Below are 23164 nucleotides of genomic sequence, written 5' to 3'. Positions count from 1 at the left end.
CCCTGTTGTCATCATCTTACAGTACATCTGTTACAGCTAAAGAGTCAGTGTTCCTCCAGTACTGTGAATGTGACTTCCCATTCCTGGCCAGCAAGGTTCCTGCTGAGAACTCTGCTACCAGGATTCTTGAGCTCCCTGATATTTTATTTGCTTCTTTCCTCTTGCTCTTAGGGACCTTTCTTTATCCTTGACCTCTGAGAGTTTGATACATGCCTTGAGTTCGTCTTATTTGAGTTGAATCGGTTGAATGTTCTAGGGCCCTCTTGTACCTGGTTATTTATATCTTTCTCTAGGTTTGGAAAGTTCCCTGTTACTATTTCTTTGAATAAAACTTTCTACCCTGAACTCTCTTTCTTTGTCCTCCTCAAGGCCACTAACTCTTTTCTAGATCGTGTATGTGTGCATCATTCTTTTTCTTTTTTCTCCTGACTGTGCATTTTCACATAGACTGTCTTCAAGCTCACTAGGTCTTTCTTCTGCTTGGTCTGTTCTGCTCTTGAAAGACTCGTGCATTTTTCAGTTTTTCTGTTGAAATTTTCAGCTATAAAAATTCTTGATTTTTTTTAAAAGCAGGATTTATTGAGCGGACAGAAAAGCTCCCATAGTGGGAGGGAACCTGAGGGGCTTGCCCAGAAATTCTTGATTTTTTTTAAAAGCAGGATTTATTGAGCGGACAGAAAAGCTCCCACAGTGGGAGGGAACCTGAGGGGCTTGCCCAGAAATTCTTGATTTTAAAAACTATTTCAGTCTCTGTTAAATTTCTGATAGAATTCTGAATTCTTCTATGTTGTCATGAAATTTGTTGAGCCTCCTCAAGATAGCTGTTTGGGACTCTCCATCTGGAAGGTCCTTATCTCTGCCCCTTCAGGCTTGGTCCCTGGTACCCTATTTGGTCATGTAGAGATCATGCTTCCCTGGGTGCTCTTGATGCTTGAGGATGTTCAGCAATGTCTGAGCATTGAAGAGCTAGGGATTTGTTCCAGTCTTTGTGGTCTGGACTTGTTTGTACCCATCCTCCTGAAGGATTTTCCCTTATTAAAGGGGATTGATTGTTGTGGTCTGAGCCACATCAGCACTGGGGAGGGGGTGCCCCGTGCCCAGATGCGACTCTTGCCGACTGCCTGAGGCTCTACCATGAGCCTGGGCAAGGTCAGAGATTTGTCTCTGGGTCCCCAGGCGTGGCGTCTCACTCTCTTCCCTCTCCCCATATTGTGAAGGGCTGCCTGGAGTTGGCGAGGGGTGACTTGCACTCCCACGGCCATGTCACCGGCACTGCCCCATGTGGTACCTGAAGCCAGAACAGCACTGGCCCTGCCCAAGGCCGTGGTGACCACAGCTGCACCCATGTCTACCCAAGGCCCAGGGCTCATGGTCAGTAGATGATGGATCCCACAGGACTGAGTCCTTCCCTTTGGGTACTAGCAGCCATCTGGCCTGGGTGGGTGTGGCAACACTGTCCAGGAGCAGAGGCCTGGCATGAGGGCTTCGGAATTCTGTCATGTTCTGTGCTTTTGAGGCTGAGCTGGTCAGCTCACAAGAGAAAGCCCCCAGGCGCTCCCTCTCCATCCCCCAGCTATACAGCTGGCGTGATATAATGCAGGCAGTCCCTGGCCGCCCTTGCTGATGTGGCACTGGCTCCGAGCCTGGCAGCTCCTGGGCCAGCCCAAGGCCTGCATCACCACCAGGACTCAGTTCCTCCCGCTGGTGCTGAGGATTGTCCAGCCCAGGGCTGATCTGGTTGCTGCGTAGGTACTAGCAGACTCTGCCCTGTGCCAGGTTCCCCTGTGACAGACCAGTGCTAAGTGCCATTGCCAAGTCCACACCTGCTTCCCCTCCAAAGTATACAGATTCCCTCTCACAAGGGACTGATGAGGGATGGGGAGTATAGACCTTCAAAGCTGCCCTTTCCACCCTTGGGTACCTCTTTCCTCAATAGGACATTGAAACTGAATGTGTGACTGTTCATCTGATTCCTTGTTCCAGTATTTGCCCCAGTGGCCCCCATCACTCAGGGAGCAGATGTTTGAATTGTAGTAGGAAGCCAAGAAGGCTAGTCCCAACCCCATTAGGGGTGTGTGAACCATTTGGTACTGTGTAACCCGGCCTCACTCGCATCCTGGACAGCACTTCCATGGGATCTGGGCTGGGATGTACATGTGCATTTGTCCTGCCCCCTCAGCACTCTGAGCTCCCGACACTCTGCCAGTCCTGTGGTTTTCACCAGCGCCCGAAGTTCACCCAAAGAGGAGCTGCACCCGGCCGCCTCCTCCCAGCTCGCCCCAGCCTTCTCCTCCTCCTCCTCCTCCTCTTCTGGCCCCAGGAGCTTCTACCCACGCCAGGGTGCGACTAGCAAATACCTGATTGGATGGAAGAAACCTGAAGGAACCATCAACTCTGTGGGGTTTATGGACACGAGAAAGTAAGAGTCTATGTGCTTCTCTTGCTAGGTGTACACTTTTAAGATGGCAGAGCAGAAGAGGCTGAGGCGTTTCTTCCCAAGAGGGGCCAGGTTCAGATGAGAAGGTTGGCTTGGCAGTGTGATTTTTTTCCTGAGTAAAATGTTCTCAGATTATTTCTCCACTTCATTCCTGCAATAAGATGTATTGCAAAACATTGGGGTTTGAGGATCTTAGATTTAGAGAAGGGTGTGTTTGAAGGACACACTTCAATGAACCCTCTGGTGCCAAGTCCACACTGGTCCCTTTGGTTATGTTAATTACAGCCCTCCTGTGAATTATGGCCTAAGCCCGTATGCATCAGAGGGAACTTCAGAGAGTGAGTACCCCCAAAAGGAGGACTTTTCAACAAAGTAGTACAGGAAAAATGTTACAGCCAAATATAATGATTGGTTCAATTATATTTTTTTGTTTGTGCAAAGGTTGCCTTCAGATTTATATCCTGTGGTCTCTCAGTAAGTCTGTTGCTAATTTTGGCTTATCAGAACAAATCGTTTTCTGTGAAAGAGTGACTTACTCATCAGATTTGATTGTGTGTTTCAAACTGGGTTTGCTTCCATAAAAAGTTTACAGGAGTGGATTCTGATCCCTTGAGCAGAAGGAGCTCTCTGCCCTCCTTCAGTGTCTGCCCCTTGCCTCTGACCTAAGAGCCCCAACTCAGTCGTGCTCATGTGGCTTCTGCCATTTCTTCCCTTTTTCAAGGCGTCATCAAAGTGATGGCAATGAGATGGCCCACACCAGGCTGCGGGCCTCCACCAGGGACCTCCGGGCGTCCCCCAAGCCAGCCTCCAAGTCTACCATCGAGGAGGATCTGAAGAAACTGATTGATCTCGAAAGCCCAACTCCCGAATCACAGAAGAACTTTAAGGTACGAGACAGACTGGGGTAGACCACAGAGAGCCAGCAAATGTGGCCATTTCCATGGTTACAAGTCCAGGAAGTGCTGCTGCTCTTCCTGAGTGTGCCCTGCAGTCATGTGATCTGCCCAGCAGTGAACCCACAGGGATTGAGGGAACTGTCCCTGGGAGCATGTGGTGGTGTTGTAGCTTTTGTTCACCTGACACTCCCCGACTCCTGTTCCGTCCTTGATGTATCCTACCACAGGGCTGATTCCTTGGGCATCATCCACATGATAGGGCGTCTCAGAACTCTGGGAGACATGGGAACTCCCGTCAGCTAGAGAACTTTCCAGAAAGGCTTCTGTGTCTTCTGCCCAGAGTTGCTCCTCACAGGGGTCCCCAGCTCTCTCCCTTCAGCCCTGCTCCTCCTCCCTGACCTGGCCACAGACCTCCTAGCCATGCCCAGTGTGCTGTTTACCCAGAGCACTGCCTCACAGACTCCTGCTCTTACTGCCCCCAAATGGAAGCACATCTGCCCCTGCAAGCCGCCACACCATGTCCACACATGGCTTCAGAACCTCCCAGGCTCTCCTCACGCCATAAAGCCTTCCCTGTTTCCTCTTAGAATCCCAGGCTGTAAATCCTTCTCTAAAACCTCACCTCCCACCTCATGAGCCCTGAACTCATGTCCAGCACATGTGTGTGTGCCAGTGTCCATGGAATAGTTTAGTCTGCCAGCCTTAGCCCAGAGGACCTTGGAACCTCATGCAAAGCTCTACAGGGCATGGGCCTCACTTGAGCCAGGCCTGATAGTGTGCCTCTGAGGACATGGGTTTCTGTCTGAGGCATCCTGGCAGTCTTAGAGGCCTTGACAGCAGGTCTGTGATCACCTCATGGAGGTCTTAGAGCCCAGTTCCAGGTCTTGGTTTCTGTTTCCAGAAGGAACCACTGCAGTGGTCCTGTAGGAAGTAGGAACCATCTCTGCTATGACCGTATCACAGCGTGGCCTCTGCAGAGGGCGCCCTGTGGTGGAGGCATCTGGAGAAAAGGCAGGGGTGGGTAGGCTGGTGCTCTCACTCCACCATCCCTCGCATTGGGAAGATTTGGTGTTAGTGTGTCTGGCCACGTCCTATGTGTCTCCTGAGAGTCAGCCTCTGGTGGCTGAGGCCACTGTGTCAGCGAGGTCAGCTGGCCCTTGAGGCCTTGGGATGACAGGACCGGCTCTCCTGGGTAACATGTGCCACCCATGAGCTTTTGTCAGTGCAGACAATGGACACTCTTGGGCCTGATTCTGGCAGAGAGCCTCAGAAGCAGTGGTGGAGCCGGGACCTCTGGGAAGCCTCCCTGGTGGCCAAGGTGGGTCACCTGGATTCCCTGAGAGCAGCGTGCCACTGGCACGTGACCAGACAGTAGCGCCATGCTCTCTTGGAGAAGTACACAGGCAGGGCCTCCTCAGGGCCCAATGTGTAACAGGTGACACATGTCGCTGATGGGTAGGGAGAGGACAAAAGACTGATACAGAGCAAGAGACCTCCTCCAGGCCCTGTTCTGACGGTGAGATTAGGACCAGAGTCAGTTGGTGGTACCCACACAGTCCTAAAGCTCAAAACCCCTTCCCTTAATGAAATCACAGAGGGCCAGTCTATGTAACAGAGAAGGCAGATTCTCTGAGGGCAGGTTGAGCAGGCTTGAGCTCCTACCTGAACCTCTCTCCCCAGCAGTGGAGCCATCCGGAACCCTTGGGACACAGTTTAGAACCACCTTGCCTTCCAGAGCATTGTCTGAAATCCCTTCCAGGCAACCCCAGGCAGAACCTGCAGGGCAGGCAGGGGCTGCTCTCAGAAAGACAGGTGTGCCCATCTTAAGAGAGGGGTTGAGAGACAGGCAAGGCGCCACCCCCACATCCCAGGCAGATTGAGGCCCTGCTGTTTTTTGTGGGCAGGAAGCACCTTGCCTGCATCGCACGCTGCCTCCCTTTCATGCAGGAGGTTGTGACTTTGCTCCAGGATCCCTCCGTGGTCTACTGGCTGCTTCAGAGTCTTTCAGTGTTAACCCAAGAGGCTGGAACTTAGTGGGGAGAATTTACCACCTGTGAAGGCATTGATGGAGACTTGCTGGGGAAGGAAACCTCTTTGCTGGACCCAGAAATTCTGGGAGACATATAATAGAGACCTCAGAGGCTGAAGCTAAATTCCAGCCAGATAGGAGGCTCGTGGGATGATCCTGGAATCCTGTGGTAGAGTAAAGTGGCGTGGCATCTTTTTAACACATCTGATGAGCAAGCTGGTCCACTGATGCCACTCATCTCCAGAAGACAGGGATGGTGTCTCCTGTTCCCACATTCTCCCATACAAGTGCAGGATGCAAGGGCTGGCAGGAGCTGTGACTCAGCCACCCCACCCTCCCCAACCTTGGTCTCAGGATGGGGTCCAGAACACTGAGCCTGTTTGTCGCCCTGTTTTCCAGTTTCACGCGCTGTCCTCCCCACAGTCTCCCTTCCCTGCCACGCCCACCTCCCGCCGGGGCCTGCACCGCACGCTGTCAGATGAGAGCATCTACAGTAGCCAGCGGGAGCACTTCTTTCCCTCACGGACGTCACTCCTGGACCAAGCACTGCCCAATGACGTGCTCTTCAGCAGCACCTACCCCTCGCTTCCCAAGTCCCTGCCTCTGCGAAGGCCATCCTACACCCTGGGGATGAAGTCGCTGCATGGTGAGTGCGCTAGACCCTGCAGTCCGGAGACCTTGGTGGTAACCCAGACCACAAGCTGCCTGCCACACTTGCTAAACACAGGCTCCCAGGCTCTGGCCTAGACTGTGGAGTGCAGGTCTCCCGTGAATAGTCTGGGTGGGTGTATTCGTGTTAACCGTCCACAGCAGCAGAACCGAGCACACCCAGTTGTCATGAGTCACAGTTCCTCAGAGACTAATTCCCACTGGCCCTGCCAGCACCGGGAGGACTCAGCCCCTTATGGCCTCATGTTTCCCAGGCCATGAGGATGCTGCTGGCCTGCATATCATTCGTTCAGAGCCAGGCAGGTGTCGTTGAGGCCAGGGGCCTCTGTGCCTGTGTTCTGCTCATGGTGGCTCTGTTTACTCCGAACCCAACAGCTCCCAGCTTCTCTAAGGGCTGCGTCAGGCTTGGGGTCAGGCCTAGCCCATTCCTTGTTCCTCTCCTTCCTGGGAGCCATGTTTGCATTGACACGCAGCTGGGCCCCACCACATTCGGCTGCCCTTTCACAGTTGTCCATCTTCCATGTTTCTCTTCCCTCTGCCTCTGTCTGGAGCGATATTTTCTTTAAACTCCCACTTGCCCCGAAGCCCCTCCTGTCTCCAACCCACTTGGGCCCATCCTTCTCTCCCCCAGGAGGGGATGGGAGCTCATGTGGGCCCCAGTGCTATGGGGAAGGAAGCGGGACACTGGCACATCCCAAGCCCCTCGTCACCTCCTGCCCCCGAACACAGTGGCGACCTCATGTCTTCATGGGCTGTGGTGCAGCCCTGTCCTGCAGGGTGACTCCACTGGAGTGTGTCTCCAGGACAGGAAACATGCACTCACAGTGCAGATTCATGGGAGCCAAGAGGTCACATCTGTAGAATCTGTCGACTCCATCTCCCGTGATCTTGCTGACATAGGCTCAGTAGTGACTGGCCTCCTGCTCCAGCCCAACCCATGTGATCACCACAGATAGATACTGTACCCTCATGCACAGGAATTCCTGGGGCCTTCAGACCCCAAGCTGTCCTCCCCACAGTCTCCCTTCCCCTCCAGGGCCATCCTCCTGTGTCCTTCCATGGGGTCACATACTCTGCCTTGTCTCTACCTGGCATCTGCCTGTGGAGTATTTACATATCATGAGCAGTGTTGTCCTGGCCACCGCTGACCACCTTTGCTATTGTCTGCCAGCATGGTCTTGAGCAGTGACACAAGTAGCCCTTGCCCACGCCTACTGCCGGGGCTCAGCCAAGGGGTGTCATTGTGATATCAGGTGGTTGTTACAGTAGTTTCATATTTGCATCTGCCAGATGGCCCCCTTGGACATTGGCTACTGGGCAGTAGACATGAGGCTACTGCCCAGGGCATCAAGTGGCTGCAATCCAAAACCAGACCAGAGTCACTCCTGGGGAAGGAGATGGATGAGGACCAGTCGAGGGTCCCCTCCTGTGTCAGTGCTGTGTGGGAACCTGCTGTGCCCCTTAGTCCACCGTGGACACAGTCACCCACAGAAACCAGTGGGCAACCTCGGGATACAGGAGTCCACGGAGGAGGCCAGATCCTGCTCCATTACTAACCAGAATGGACTCAGGTCCCTCTTATAGGTGTGGACTTCCCTGGTGTGGTTCCCAGGTCCAACTTCGTGTGGGCGTGGCTTCCTCTTCCTAGCCAGTCCTTAGCATATGGGAATGTGGGCACTCAAGTGCCCTGGGCTCCTGTGGACAGACCTGCTGCTCAGTGCAGGATGAACTCTCCATGATTCACTTCTGCAAGGGAGGTGGTGGGCAGCATTAACAGTGAAGGTGGCCTGGGGAGGCCAGATCCCTAATCAGGTCAGCTGTGGAGTGGCCACTGGAGGCCACCATGCTGGACATCACAACACTGGTGCAAAGCACAAGCCTGCTGTGGCCACAGGACTGGGTAGGTCTTGAGTGTCCTTCTGGGGACATGAGGCGTGTCTGATTCCCCCACCCTGTCCCACCCACAGGAGAGTTCTCAGCCTCAGACAGTTCCCTGCCTGACATCCAGGAGACACACAGGACACCCATACCTGACCCTGGCCTCATGCCCCTGCCCGATGCCGCTGCTGACTTGGATTGGTCCAACCTGGTAGATGCTGCCAAAGCCTATGAGGGTGAGTGCACACAGGATGCGGGCCCTGCGCACACACTTCACCAGCATGCCAGGCCAGTTGTACCAGCAGGGATGGAGTATTCCTGAGGGAGCATTCAGACCTGGCTAGACACTTAGACCTTGTGTGTTAATCAGGTGCAGCTTGGTGTCTTCTTCCTTAGGGGTTTCTGACTCAGATCCTCACCTCCACGGAATAGGGATTCCTGCCAGAATTTTCACATGCTCAGAGGACTTCCCAACACGATCCTCACCTCCTCAGAGGGGTTCCCAACACATCCACACCTCATCTCTTCAGAGGGCTTCCTGACACCAGTCCTCTCCTCCTCAAAGGGGTTCCTGACACAAATCCTCTCCTCCTCAGAGGGGTTCCAGAAACGATCCTCTCCTCAGACAGGTTTCCACACAATCCTCAGAGGGGTTCCTGACATGATCCTCACCTTCTCAGAGGGGTTTCAGATACCATCTACACCTCCTCAGAAGGGGTTCTCAACATGATTCTTACCTCCTCAGAGGGGTTCCAGACACGATTCTCTTCTCCTCAGGGGTTTCTGATATGATCCTTGCCTCCCCAAAGGGGTTCCAACACAATTTTCTCCTCATCAGAATGGTTCCTGACATGATTCTCTCCTCCTCAGAGGGGTTCCTGACATAAATCCTCACCTGCTCCACATGTGGGAGGGCAGGGGGTAGAGGAATCCCTGCAAGAGCACATGTCCAGAGATGGTTTTTCATCATTTTAAGGGTGTTGCTGCTAAATGATATGTCAGTTTGCATGTTCCCTTTGGCCATGCCCCATCCCAAAGGTATTGGAATCTTCCTCCTCCTTCCTGATCATCTTTGTGAACAGCAGCACATCTCTGTGTTACCTGTGCCAACCCTCTGGTTAAGGGCTCATGTTAGGCCAGTGATTCTTCAATGCAGGTCTTTGATGGGGTTCTTTTTCTTCTGAATCAAAACACTAAAGAAATGTATGTGTTGATGTAAGGTGGTCAGTTGTCCTTTTTAAGGTAAAGATTGACTTTTTTCTAAGATTCTATAATTTTCTATTTTTTTCTATTATTCTATAATTTTTAGCATTTGAATGTTCTTTATAAAATTATGATAGCAGGGCCAGGCATGGCCTGTAATCCCAATTCCAGCACTTTGTGAGGCTGAGGTAGGAGGATCACTTGAGCCCAGGAGCTCGAGATCAGCCTGGGCAACATAACGAGACCTCATTGCTACAAAAAAATTTTAAAAATTAGCCAGATGTGGTTGTGCATACCTCCATTCCCAGCATTTGGGAGGCTGAGGTGGAAGGATCGCCCAAACCCAGGAGTTAGAGGCTGTGATGAGCCATAATTGTGCCACGGCACTCCAGTCTGGGTGACAGAGTGAGACCCCAACTCAAAAAAGAAAATTGTGATAGCAGGTTTTTTGTTTGTTTTTATTGCTCCTGTCTGGGAGAATTGAAAGATTCTATTCAGTCAAGTTGTTTCAGGAGCATATTTGCTAGGCCACAGAATTCAGGAGTCAAGCACCAGCAGTTGTCAGCAGCCCATCCCTCTTGCCTCTTCATGTTTATTTAGCCTATGGAAATGTCCAGCAATAATTATATTTTCCATTTACTGGTTAATCTCCCACACATGAAATGGTAAACATTTTAATTTTTTAATGGGAGATGTTTTAAAACGTGATTTTGTTTTCTTGGCTTTAATTTTAAGTTGGTACATTTTGAAGCACAGGTGGTGTGGATCTGGGTTAAAGCCCACCAGAGTGGCCAGGCATCTTGTGAAAAACATACTTCAAGAGGCTTCAAGAAGCGTAATATTAGCTCTCCAATACATTGAGATTTGTTGCTGAGTGGAACGCCTTGGTCTGGAAGTTTGACCCAAGACCTGTGTCTGGGAAAACTTTTAACAGAATGTGACTCTGATGAGCAGGGGGGAGGGAAACCAAAGATTGATTTGCAACTGCTTCTTTTTTTGAGAAGGGATCTCGCTTTGTCTCTCAAGCTGGAGTGCAGTGGCATGCTCATGGCCAACACAGGCTCAACCTCCTGGGCTCAGACAGTCCTTCTGCCTCAGCCTCCCAAGTAGCTGGGACTGCAGGCATGCACCACCATGCCTGGTCTCATAATGTTGCCCAAGCTGGTCTTGAATTCCTAAGCTCAAGTAATCATCCTGACTCAGCCTCCCAAAGTGCTGGGATGGCAGGTGTGAGCCACTGTGCCCAGCTGCAACTGCTTTCTGAAAGGAAGTGACAGTGCCACAACTCTCTTAAGCTCAAGCGTTAGCACATGTCTCTGTGCATGTGGGGAGTGGGGCCCTGCACGTGGAGTGGACATACCTGTCGACTCTCATAGATAGGGTCCTACATTGTGGTTCTGACACACCAAATGTTTCTTCTTTGCAGTCCAGAGAGCCTCATTTTTTGCTGCTAGTGATGAAAACCATCGACCCCTGAGTGCCGCATCTAACGGTGATCAGCTTGAGGATCTGCCTCTGGCCCAGATGAAACCGTACAGCAGGTAGATCACCCAGGCACAGGCACCACTCCACAACTGTGTCCCCGCAGTGATGCAAGGGTGGGGGTTGGGAGATGGGAGCCTCATGGCTTAGCAGGGTCGAGACCCTTCACATTCCAACTGGGCTACTGGCAGGGGGACACCAGGCACAAAACCCCTTGGACCTCTTGGATACAGTGAGAGAAGCCACTTGCCTGTACACCCGCGTCTGGGCATAGGCCCCTCCCATGTCGCTGGGTGCATGCTTGTTCTGTGCCTGCTGGCTCATAGGTCTTCTTGGCATGCTACCTCTGACTTGCTGAAGGCTGGGCCCCTGGGGCAATGACAGGGGCTCACATAAGGTGGCTAAGCAGTAGCAAAGGCCCAGGGGGGTTTTGAGGGAAGAGCACAGACCTGTGACTTCCTTCCAGCTGTGTGGGCCCGCTTTCTTGCCCTCCCCTAGTTCCTGTGGGGGCTTTTTTGGATTGACTAAGTGTGGGTCTTGGGCATAAGTGTGGGTTTTGGGCATCTCAGCTGTGGGCTGCAGGCTGTGGAATAAGCATGCCTTGATGCAGAGCAGTTCATTTGAAACGTCTTCCATAAAACCTTTTGAGGATGAATAAGAACCCAGTGTCTGTAAGACTTGGACAGAAACGGGCCATCATGGGAAGGCATGACTGGGAGTGCCCAGCATGCTTGTGGGCCTTGTGGTCAAGGACATCTCAGAGGCGGTGCAGGAGTCACAGGTGGTTTCAGGTACATGAGTCGATGCCACACCCGCCCTCAGTCTCATCCTTGGGAGGCCGGGCTTGGCAGAGCTGCATCACCTCTTCCCCTGAGAACTTGAGAGAAAAACCCGGAATCTGAGAAAGACTCAAGGGGTGCCTGCCCGAGGGAGCCAGATGCTTCCTGAAAAGGGAGGTCGGGGCCGCCCAGGAGGCTGGGCATGGACCGAGCACTTGCACCGAGTCACACATGTCTAGGTGTTGTCACTGCACTCACACACACAGAATGCATTCAAAGGACCTGAAGGAGGCAAGACAGGTCCTGGGAGTGGCTTCAGGCTTCAAGCACTGTGATGGCCTTGCACAGGGCCCCACCGCCCCGTCCCCAACCTCAGTGTGTCTTGCCGCCCCGGCTACCCATCTGCAGCCTTCAGCCTATCCACCATCTGCCCTCCATGTCCTATATCATGCCACTGTGGACAATAGCTGACCCCTTCTCTCTCAAGTTCATTCCTTGTCAGCTCCTGGCAGGCTGTCCCATTGCAGGGGTCTGGAAGTCAGCCCATGGGCCTCGGCCTCCTTTCCCACTCACCCCCTCCCCCCATCCATGGCGGCTTTACCTTCTGGGCCCGTTATAGATGGCAAATTAGCAACAGACACCAACACCATCCGTTTGATGTCAGGAATCCCACTTTGAACTTTGGTTTTTAAAGTAAATACTTTGTTATTCCATGGTCAGAACATTTAGTCATGCAGCTCTTTCCTCTGGCCCTGGAAAGAGGCAGCTTATTTTTTCATGGAGGGTTCTAGATTCTCTGAGCTGTGCTTATGAGGGCGCATGGCTTGGCTAGCCTCACTCAGGATACTTTCGGCTGCTTGAGTTCAGGCAGAGGAGCCTGAGAAGAAGGATGCTCTGTCCCTCAGCCGGAGCCTAGGGTGGTTGTGCCCATCTGGCTGACTGGCTACCACCTCCCATGACTGGTACCCCACAAGCATGGCCTTATGAACTCGAAACAGAGTGAGGACACATGGTATAGCAGGGTGGAGACCCTTCACATTCCAGCTGGGCTACTGGCAGGGGAACACCAGGCACAGAGTCCTCAGACCTCTCGGGTGCGGTAAGAGAACCCACTTGCCTGAACACCTGAGTCTGGGCATAGGCCCCTCCCATGTCTCTGGGAAAAAGAGGGCTTGCTGATCATACTAACATAGGACTTGTGACACTAAGCTTTTGAAACAAGCAGCCTTGTTTTTTTAATATCTTAAGATATTTGGACTCATGTTTAAGATGCAGGCATGATAACTTGGCTGCAGTTGCCTGTGTTTTCTTGGGAACCTGAGACCTGTCCGATCCTGGCCCTGGTTGCCCCGAGGCAGACCCTGTACCCTCAGTCTACCCCATCCCCACACAGAGTTGCTCTCCTCCTGTGATGCCCTCTCTAAACAGTCCCAAAGTCTTCCCAGGAATTGTTTTCCTGTGTGACAGTGGTTTCTGACAGAAGATGCCTCTTGTGCTGCCAAAGAGACTGTTTCGTTGTTGTCTTGTATTATTGTGAATTGTTTTCCTGTGTGACAGTGGTTTCTGACAGAAGATGCCTCTTGTGCTGCCAAAGAGACTGTTTCGTTGTTGTCTTGTATTATTGTGAAGATGCAGCCTCTTTGACCAAGGAAAGAAGCAACTGGCTGGCTGTGCTTCCAGCCTGTGTTGCCTTTTGTTAAGATTACCTTTTTTTCTTTTCTTTCCTTTTTTTTTTTTTTTTTTTTTTTTAAGTAAAATTGCACTTTGGGTCACCATACTGAGTAATTTGGCATTGAAAACCATTTTGCAAATCCAGCCTCCTCGGGTCAGATGAAGCAAGCCCAGCCAGGAGGCTCCACCCACCTGACCCTGTCTCTTGTCCCAGCAGCAAGGACTCGTCGCCCACGCTGGCGTCCAAGGTGGACCAACTGGAAGGCATGCTGAAGATGCTGCGGGAGGACCTCAAAAAGGTAATTCCCTGCCAGTGGGCACCCCGGGCAACACCAGCGGAACAGGGTCATGTGGCCCTGGGCCTGCATGTTTCCCGTGCCGCAGGTGTCATGGCCAGATAGCCAGAAAAAACAAAACTGACACAGCTCTTAGGGTGGAGAAAGAGCTCAACATCACAAAGCAACCGAGCGAGGGTAGGGAACTCACTCAAACCCGTCTCCCCAAGGTCAGAGGCTGTGAGTTAAGGGAGCTGGCGGCAGAAGGACAGAACTGGTGATGTTGCAGGGAAGCTGTCTTCCCGTCCTGGAGCTGGTTTCTGAGGGATGGCATCATGCATGTTCAAGCCCTTTCTGGGTGCTCTACCTGAAGCTCAAGGCAGTCATCATCAGCAAAGGCTCTAAGATGCACATGGTGTGTGTCCCATTAGGCCGGTTCTGGGCGTGGCTGTGGAAGTCCTGCTCCCTGGGCCGCTGCTGGGTTGTGCAGCAGGATTTGGTGGAGACTAGAAAGGCTGAGGGTGGAAGGGACCCGCTGCTGCTGCTCCTGAGAGGATGAGCGGGGCCTCTCACCTCTCCTGCTTGCCTCCCCAGGAGAAGGAGGACAAGGCCCACCTGCAGGCTGAAGTTCAGCACCTGCGGGAGCACAACCTGCGGCTGCAGGAGGAGTCGCAGAATGCCTCTGACAAGCTGAAGAAGTTCACCGAGTGGGTCTTCAACACCATTGACATGAGCTAGGCAACAGTGAGGCCCGTCCTGCCCAGAAGCTTCCTCCTCGGCCCTCCTGGGGGCCAGCACACTGCACATCAACAGTCAGTCTCTCTCTGCCTTTTGTAGAAAAGAATAACAAAAAGTACATAAAAATTTTAAAAGTAAAATAAAAGTTTAACTGCTAAAACGTGAATGTCTTTATTTTTTTGCACACTAGCTTTAACTGTTGCATATTGAAGACACCAGGCCTGGCTGGGTGTCGCCCACCTGCCCCTACCACCCCCAGCAGCTTTCTTATCTTTCAGGTAACCCAGGCATCTCTTGTTCCCCCAGCAAATGCTGTCACTTCTGGGAAAGTCGAGCTTTTGACCTTGTTTCCTTGGGGAGTGTAGAGGCTGCCTCCTTGCCTTCATCCCTAAATACCACAGGGGGAACACTTTGAGCTGGGGCATTCTGAACCATCTTCCCAGGGTCAGCAGGTTGATCATGTGACAGCAGGTCAGCGAACAAGGAGAGGCTCTAAAGTTGCCCTAGGCCACAGGCCCCCGCTGTGAGGTCACTTCCTGCCACTCCCTTCCCAGAAAGTGACCCAGGTGTGCTGCTCAGAGCCAGGGTTTTTTTTTGTTTGACAGGAGGGAGCCCCACTCAGATGGAATCAGCCTCCCCCAAGCTTCTTGCCTCCACCCGAGTTGGCTACAGAACTCCCTCAAACTAAAACTCTGTATGCACTCTGCATTTTAGTCAAAAGTACCTATAATTTTTGTTTAAGATGTTTAAAGATAAAAATGTGGCAAAATTGGTTTTCTTGACTTGCTCAAAATGACCATATCAATAAATGAGTAAGTTTCTCTCCAGAGCAAGACTCCACCAGTGTTTGTAACTGGAAAAGCTGATAGTGACTGTCTCGTTGTGAATGTTAATCTTACTTGCTGGAGCAATAACTGTGGTCAAAGAATGGGCTATGACACCTGCATGTCCCCATGTGAAATGTAAGCGTGGCATTTTCTGCACCTTTGGGTAGCCAGAGGACCCTGTTGCAGAAATCACTGATGTGGTTTCCTGTCTAATGAAGCAGGCAGCTCAGGCCATCCAAGGCCCTGACTACTGTAGAGACAGACACAGAGTGACCTGCATGACTAACCCAAGGAGGTCCCTCCTGTCTTGCCTTCACAACTGTCACTAAACTGACCTCTCTTCCCTTCAGTGGCAACTCTGGTCCAAGGGAACATTCTGCAACCTGGCAGCCCACACTGGGAAGTGCCCACCCCAGTGATCTCTTCCTTCATCTCCCAGCCCTGAAGGAAACGGTCAGGCTTGCCTCTCTCTCTCTACCCAACACCTACTGCCGGACTTTTATGCTCCAGTTTCATTCATGATTGTGATTTCTCCATGGGATTTTTTTTTTTTTCTGGTGACATTTCTGTCCTGGAAACACAAAGATTTCGGAGTGCTTTATAAAGACCCCAAGAGTCTGTCTCTCTCTCTCTGAGTTGTGTGAAGGAGATTATACACTGCCTGCTCTCTCTGTAAATGAGGAGCACTACTGACACCTGAGCATCTGGAGTCTTGCTTACCCTTCTGAGCTTACTTTTCATTTGGTTTTATGTTTTGTTGGGGGACTCGGGGAAAGCTATTTATTAGAGTTTTGCAACAGAGTTCTTCTTACTGGAAGCCTTTAAAGACTACTTGTAAAATTCAAACAATAAAATTCATTTTGAATGCTCTTTTAAAATGCCTTGGTATTACTGCTTGAGGTTTTTGTATCTAAAAGACTATCCAATCATTGGCTGACCATCCAAGCAGTCTGATTTTTTCATCAAGCACTGTTATTACTAAAGATGGTTCTTGAAAGTTGCCATCAATTTTGGAATGTTAATAAACGTTTCACTCTGTCCTCATGTCCCTAGCAATTCCTACTTTGCCTTCTCTGCTTTGGGTTCCAATTTGCAGAGTGCTTTGTGACTAATTCCTGTTTCATTGCCCACATGTAGGTTTTCGTGACCACACTGCCGGTCCCTGAAACCAGCACATTTTCGGACTGTCCACTGCATGCACCAACTCTCAATGTCAGATGCTGTGCTCAGGGAATGCAAATGTCTGTTCACATTAGACTGTGCAAAATATAATTAGAAAAGTTAATCCCCTGACAAAAAAGTCAGTGCATTCCAAAGTCAAACACAGCTGGGTTTTTAATCCATCGCCTCCCTGTTCCCCTCCAGTGGTGCAGCTAATTGAAGGCTGACAGTAGTCTCTTCTCTTTATCTGGTTCAACAACCCTACACATTCTAGAATTACAGGACTGGGATGAGCCTGGATGCCACAAAACACTCTGATTAGCACGCCAAAAATATCTGCTCAGACTGTGTTTCTCACGTGGTTTGGGGCGGTATGCCTAGTGTGTCTGTAGGCTTGGCACCAGGTTGGGGGTCTTGGGGAAGGTCTCCGTCCACAAGCCAGTAGGGGTCAAGGGGCTGTGTGCCAGGGCTAGTGCAGGTGACAGGGTTGGGTTTCTGGCTCCTCAGAGGGGGATGAAGGTGGCAGTCCAAGGGCAAAGGAGACGGCCCCAGCACACTGAGGCCACGCCTGAAGGTGGAGTGACGACCCGAGCTTGGGCTTTATCCCACTGCCCACTGTGCTGGTGGTGGGTGCTGCTTCCCCAGTGTGAACAAAATGGGTTCAAGTGCAGGATGGCACACCTGGGTCAGAAACACAGCCACTGACCGCACACTGCCAAGTGCGACTGTGTCATTTTAAAGGAATAGCAGTGCTGGATACCTCCTCCAGATAAGCATTTTGCCATGAATGACCCTGCCATAGGAATCGCTGACTTCACTGGGAAAGTCAGGACTCAAATCCCATTCATTACGTAGCCTGTGTGTCCTCGGGTAAATGACCTAATGTCTGAGCATTGACTCCTCATATGGGGAAATAGTAACAGCCTCATATATTAAGAATTAAATGGGAGGCCAGGTACAGTAGGTTCTGCCCGTGAGCCTAGCACTTTGGGAGGACAAGGCGGGAGGATTGCTTGGCCTAGGAGGTTAAGACCGGCCTGAGCAGCATGGCAAGAACGCATCACTACAAAAAATAAAGTCAGCTGGACATGGTGGCATGTGCCTACGGTCCCAGCACTTTGGGAGGCTGAGATGGGCCCCAAAGTGAAGATCGCTTGAGCCCAGGAGGTCAAGGTTGCGGTGAGCCGTGATCGTGCCACTGCATACCAGCCTGAGCGACAGAGAGTGACTTTGACTCAAAAAAATAAAGAAATGGGGCCAGATGTGAAAGACATTGACTGGCAAATGGTAGACATTCCCTAAACACTTCTATCCTCCATTCAACATGTTAATATGCATATGTTGTTCTTCCAGGACAGAGTCCTGATATCTGAGCAATGCATGGGACAGCAGGGTCAGGGCTCATACACTTGGATTCACATCGTCAGGTGCTGTTGACCCTTTGCTGTATGTTTGAGAACAGCGACTCCAACTTGACCTTGCCTCAGAATCACCTGTAGAGTTTGTCAAAACACAGGTCCCTGGGCTGCATCTCCAGATCTGTGGTTGAGACCGACAATTGAAGTTCTCTACCAACTCCCAGGCAATGCTTGGGAATCAGACCATCAGGAGAATGGGGTTTGACAGGCGGACAGCCACATCCCTCAGCACCAAAGGAGTGGGAAATGAGGTATGAGGCCCTTGTGGGTCAAGATACAGTCACTGAGGTACCAGGTCCTGGCCAGTCCAGATACCTGAACGTTAACTGAGGTATGAGGCCCTTACTGGTCCAGATACTTGAGTATTAACTGAAGTGCAAGGCCCTCGCCAGGCCCAGATGCCCGAGTGTTAACTGAGGTATGAAGCCCTTGCCACTCCAGATACCTGAGCATTAACTGAGGTGCAAGGCCCTTGCCAGGTCCAGGTGCTGCAGTGTTAACTGTGGCACAAGGCCCTTGCTTGTTCAGATGCCTGAGTGTTAACTGAGGTATGAGGCCCTTGCTGGCCACAGAGCATCTTTGGGGCCAAAACTGGAGCTAGAAAGTTCAGTTAGATTAAAGAGAACATCCCCTCTCCTCCTATGGAGGTGATCTGGGCCCCCTTTGTGTGAAGCTCCCTGCTCATGATGGCTTTCCACCCCTGAAATACTCAGATAGTCCTGGGATTCCATGACCACCGTTTTCTTATACAAGACTAGTGACCATGCGTGCAAGGGGTGCTGGGGGTGACAGTGTGGACAGCTGTGCTGCTGGAGGCAGGGCCTGGGCTGGTGCAGAGCCTGAGGACAGCACAGGGAAGGCTCCAGGCTGAGCAAGGTGTCAAGTCACCAACTTTCTGGGCAGCGGGGCCTGCCCTGCCCTCCAGGAACCTACTGTCCTCCAAGCCTCCAGAGCATACTGCAGCCTCTCTGCCCGCCGGGATGCCTCTCCTCAGTTCCTGTACTGAGCCATAGCCCCGTCTCCACAGCTGGGCAGAGGGACACAGGCCTGATCCCCGTGTCCTTCCCACAGCCACAGCCCGGAAGACCATCTCTCCTGAGGTCATGGCAGCTCAGGTTTCCTGGGACTGGCCCCTCCATTGCTCCCGTCCACAGCACCCCCACTCTCCTGGGTGTCAGCCTGCATCCCGACCCCACAGCAGTGGTCTCCCCTCTCCTGCCTCTGTGCCTGAGCCGTCACACTTGAGACTGAGGGGATGTGGCCCCTCCTCTCCTGCCACCTGACACCTTCCAGTTCCCCCTGCCTCCACCCCTCCCACCACTGATCCGAGGAGCGCGTCTCCTGAGCCTCCCCACCCCTGGGGCACAGCCCACCTGTACCACAGCCCGCCTTGCTCACCACATGTCCCCCCACTGCCCAAAGTGACCCACCCACAGTATGCCTGGCCCTGACTGTTAACAGGTATGAAGCTGTCCCCACAGGGTCCCATCCCATGCTCTGCCTGTGGCCATGCTGCGCTCTTCAGTGGCTGACCTCCGCCCATCTTGAGATCTTGCTGGGACACCTCAGGGTCTCTAAGAGTCACCCCCTCCTGTGCAAGGCTGGATGCAGAGTGCAAGCATCACAGGACGGTGTCCATCTTCAGCTCTTCTGCCGAACTACCCCATGGGTGGAGGGCGTGGGTTCCCGAGTTTGGCACCAATGCCCTACCCCACGGTGGGATGCAGGGCTCCATCGGGCCCTCTCCCTCTCCTGAGAACCCCAGGTTACCGTGTGTGTAGTCTCCTGCCCCGTGGGTCGGCCTGTGAGTTGGTGTCCTCTGGGTCCCATCGCCAAACTGAGGATACCATTTCCCTCCCCGGACCATCACCCCCTGCCCACCCTCACCTGCCCAGTGTCCTGGAGTGAAATACACTTCAGGGAGTTGTATTTAAACTCAAATTGCAGATAACAAGTCACTAGTAAAGTTGCCTGAAGGTGGTCCCGTGGTCACAGTCTTGGTGGCACAGATGGATTTGTAACTGACCCAGTATTTTTTCTATTAATAAACAGCTCACAGATATTCAAAAATAGTTTCTTCTCCTAAGAAGCTTAGACATTGTTCTGTAACCTTAAGACAAGGAATGTGCTCATCAAATTCTTTTTTTTTTTCAGTTGGTACAAAGGCAAACAGCCCAATGCAGGAACGTTCCTGGTAACACATGCGTTGTCCCTAGGCTTGATGCAGAAGGTTGGCCACTGAAGGAACACGCCTCCTCCAGACAAGCCGAACCTGGTGTGGGTGGGATGGGAGGGGGATGCCGAGTCACTGCCCACTGTCCTTAAGTAATTTAACAAACTGAAGTAGGAAAGAGAAACCAGACTTGATCTCTGTGGCCAGAGAGGCAAATCACACCTGTGAATGGTGAGTTCTGGGGAGCAGATTCTGTCTAAGGCAGTGTTGACTCAGTGGTCTCCCCAGCTTGAAGTCAAGATCCAACCCAGAAGCGGCCTTGCAAAGATGCCATCCTTTCACCATCTAGTGAACTCTCACTCTTTATTTTAATATTTTTGTAGAGACAGGTTCTCACTATGTTGCCCAGGCTGGTCTCAGCCTCCCAAGTAGCTGTGACTACAGGCACGCACCACCGCACAGGGCTAAGATTTTCTTTTTTTGGTTTTTAGTAGAAATGGGATCTCACTTTGTTGCCCAGCATGGTCTAGAACTTCTGGTCTCAAGCAATCATACTGCCTCAGCTTCCCACGTAGCTGGGGTTACAGATGCCACCACCATGGCAGGCTAGTTTGTTAGTTTGTTTTTAGTAGAGATGAGGTCTTACTATGTTGCCTAGGCTAATCTTGAACTCATGGCCTCAAGCAATACTCCCACCTTGGCCTCCCAAAGCACTGGGATTAGTTTTGGGCCTGGCCAAGACTCTTGCTGTCTTTAAAATAACTCGGGGTCATGAACCTCAGATTGAAGAGGGAAGGGACCTTAGACCATGCAGCCTTCTACCAACCCAGGATTCCTTTTTCTTCATGGCCCTGCCATGTGTTCACCAACTGTGCTTGGGCACACCCGGGGTGGGGCACTCCTGTCTTGTTCTTCACCTGCTCTTTTTTAGTCTTTCCTTTATTTTCAGGGAAAATCCATTTCCCTTTAGTTTTATGATGATTTCCCAACCTATCCCTGCAAATTATGCAAACATAAATGTCCTATCCCAGGCAAAGGCCACGAACATGCTGGATAATGCTGGGGCTTTCCAGGATGAAAATTCCCAGCCTGGAGCCATTAATCCTGAATCCTCTTCTGTGTCCTCGCCTGTTGTGGCTTACCACCCCTCTCCCACCATACGATCATATATGGCACGTGCTGAGGACACGCTCACTTTCTGGGTTATATCCCATGGAGCCCTCACAGCAGCCATGAAAGGTAGGTGCCACGAACATCCCCATTTTACAGAACAAGAAATTGAGACCTGGAGAGGTCCAGCGATTTGTTTGCAGTCACATAGCTGGTGATGGTAGAGCCAGGTTTAGACTCAGGGCTCCGTTCCCAGAGCCAGTATTTAGTCTGTGTTTTCTTCTTCTTGGCCCCAACCCATCTGTCCCTGGTGTGGTTTGGGTGCATGGAGCTTAGCCCAAGGGACCCAGTGAGCACCATCGGCATTGGCTTAGGACTGGGGGACCAAGTGTGCCCATCAGGCCAGGACTAGGAGGGCCCACTCTCCTGGGGCCCCAGAGGGGAGAGGCTCCACAGAACTGCAGGCTCTCTACAGTATCGACGTCCTCCTGGGAATCTCAATCCCAGGAAACATCTTCCCATCCAGTTCCAGGCCAGGTCTGTGGGTCAAAGAGGCATTCGGACGCCCCAGCCAGTGGCTCTCAGATTTAGGAATACATTCACGCAGGCCTGGAGCGGCAGATCCACCTGTAATCTCAGCACTTTGGGGGGCTGAGGTTGGAGGATCGCTTGAGGCCAGGAGTTTGAGACCAGCCTGGGCAACATAACAAGATTACATCTCAAAAAAAAAAAAGAATGCATTCACATCCCCGGAGAGGGTTTACATTCCTAGTTGTGGGCTCCAGAGATTCGGTATTAATAGCTCCAGGCTGGAGTCACAGTGTCTTGATTTAACAAGCACTTGGTGGCCCTGAACCACTCTTCAAGAGCCTCTGCCCTAAACCTCCAAGGCCTTTGACCAGCTCTTCTGAGCCAGGGGGCAGCGTGTTATGGGGTCCCAGGTGAAGGCATTGTAGGGCCGGAGGTTCCTGGTGGCTCTGCCACTTCATGTGAAGTGTGTCTGGCCAGGACAGTGAGTCCAGAGAGAAGGGCAGGGAACCCTTCAAGAACCACTGACTCTGGTGATAATTCCCAGCCTCTGCCCACACAGCACCGGGGCTGGCCTTTTTTAACCAGGAAGCATTTGCCTGGTGAAAGCCAATTAACATCCTGGTTTTAAAACCAGCTCTAAGCATTGTGTCTGACACCTGTGCCTGCTTAGGACAAGGTGCCCTGAGGCTCACTCTATACCTGGTCTCATCCCATCCTGCCCCCAGGTCTGCGTCTTCAGCTGTGAGCTGCCCCTCAGAGTTTTGTGGCTCTCAAAGCCAGTTGCTGTTTTCAGCCATTTAGAGGCTAAGAAGAGATTCCCAGCATCTTCCTCTAAGACATCTGCTGAACACCCAAGCCAAGGGGCACGTGGCCTGCAGCTAAAGCCACAGGCAGAGGAATGAACCATGCCAGCTCCCAAGCATGGACCCCAGCAAAAGCCTAGAAGCCTCCTGCCTGCCGAAGACCAGGGGGTACCTGGGGGTCAGTGCCTAGGTAGGGCCTCTTTCTCCAGCTGGTGTTCCAATCATCTACAACCACCTGAAACATGTCATCATCAGTTGCTTAAACCACAGCTGCAGTGTTACACACCGTCTCACAGGCCAGGAACTGGGCTCAGCTGGTGGTTCTTCCGCTCCGTGGGGCACCCACTGGGACACTCAGGGGCATCCAGCTGGCCACAGGTCTGCGCTGGCGAGTCCAAGATGGCTCCACTCACATCTTCAGCTCTTCAGGGTTACGGTGGGAGGTGGGGCTCCATTGGGCCCTCTCCCTCTCCAAACAACCTGAATGCCCTTCGTCATGCTCTGGCCACAGCGCAGGACTTTCAATGCCATGCACAGGGTCTCGAGAGACCTCAGTGAAGGTGCCTTCTTCAAAGTGAGGTCCAGGAGTGTCAGCGCCACTTCCTCATCCTCTGTCATGACCAGAGCCAAGGAAAGGGGACAGGACCCCATCCCCCAGGAAGAGGCTTGTCAGCGCGCCCCACACCTGTCTGCCAGGGCTAGCCTTCCTCCCTGGTCCCTGCTACCTCACAACGCCTAACTCCTCCATGCAGATCGGGATTCCAGAAGCTTCCTCTGGAGCCAGGAGAAACACAGCTGGGTACTAACGACACTTGTGTGGTCCTGGGAACAGGGCAGGCTTCTGGAAGTGGGTGCTGGGCTGAGCCCTGCTGCCTCCGCCCTCCAGCTGTCACCTTACTCCGCGGCTCCCAGCGAGGTCCGAGTCCCATGTTTGGCCACTAGAAGACGCAGCAGGAAGATGCCAGCTTCGGCCCAGACTCTTTTCACCAAGAGCAAACAAGCCAGCAGGGGATAGCCAGGGGCGTCCCAGGCGCGGTGGGCCGCCGGCCAGCCGGAGGCAAGCGCCCTCCTGCAGCCGAGGTCC

General features: G+C 52.3%; 1 protein-coding gene across 3 annotated transcripts in view; it reads left to right on the top strand.

Moving 5' to 3' along the window:
* SIPA1L1 (signal induced proliferation associated 1 like 1) overlaps window positions 1–15924 on the top strand; it is a 224061-nt gene extending 208137 nt beyond the window's left edge. For 2 of the 3 annotated variants that reach the window (XM_021718955.1, XM_008070855.1), the window contains 7 exons: window positions 2180–2419; window positions 3159–3324; window positions 5762–6008; window positions 7999–8145; window positions 10539–10653; window positions 13259–13343; window positions 13914–15924. In XM_021718955.1, coding sequence (XP_021574630.1) covers window positions 2180–2419; window positions 3159–3324; window positions 5762–6008; window positions 7999–8145; window positions 10539–10653; window positions 13259–13343; window positions 13914–14057 — 1144 coding nt within the window. In that variant the 3' untranslated portion in view covers window positions 14058–15924. The remainder of the gene's footprint in view (window positions 1–2179; window positions 2420–3158; window positions 3325–5761; window positions 6009–7998; window positions 8146–10538; window positions 10654–13258; window positions 13344–13913) is intronic. The other variant, XM_008070856.1, reaches the window with a different exon arrangement.
* Window positions 15925–23164: the final 7240 nt, after the last annotated feature.

This window comes from Carlito syrichta, unplaced genomic scaffold (genome assembly GCF_000164805.1).
Source record: "Carlito syrichta isolate Samal-C Ts95f unplaced genomic scaffold, Tarsius_syrichta-2.0.1 Scaffold314032, whole genome shotgun sequence".
Taxonomy (NCBI): Eukaryota; Metazoa; Chordata; class Mammalia; order Primates; family Tarsiidae; genus Carlito; species Carlito syrichta.
The sequence above is the reverse complement of the archived record's forward strand: the minus strand, read 5'-3'. Positions and strand labels throughout refer to the sequence as shown.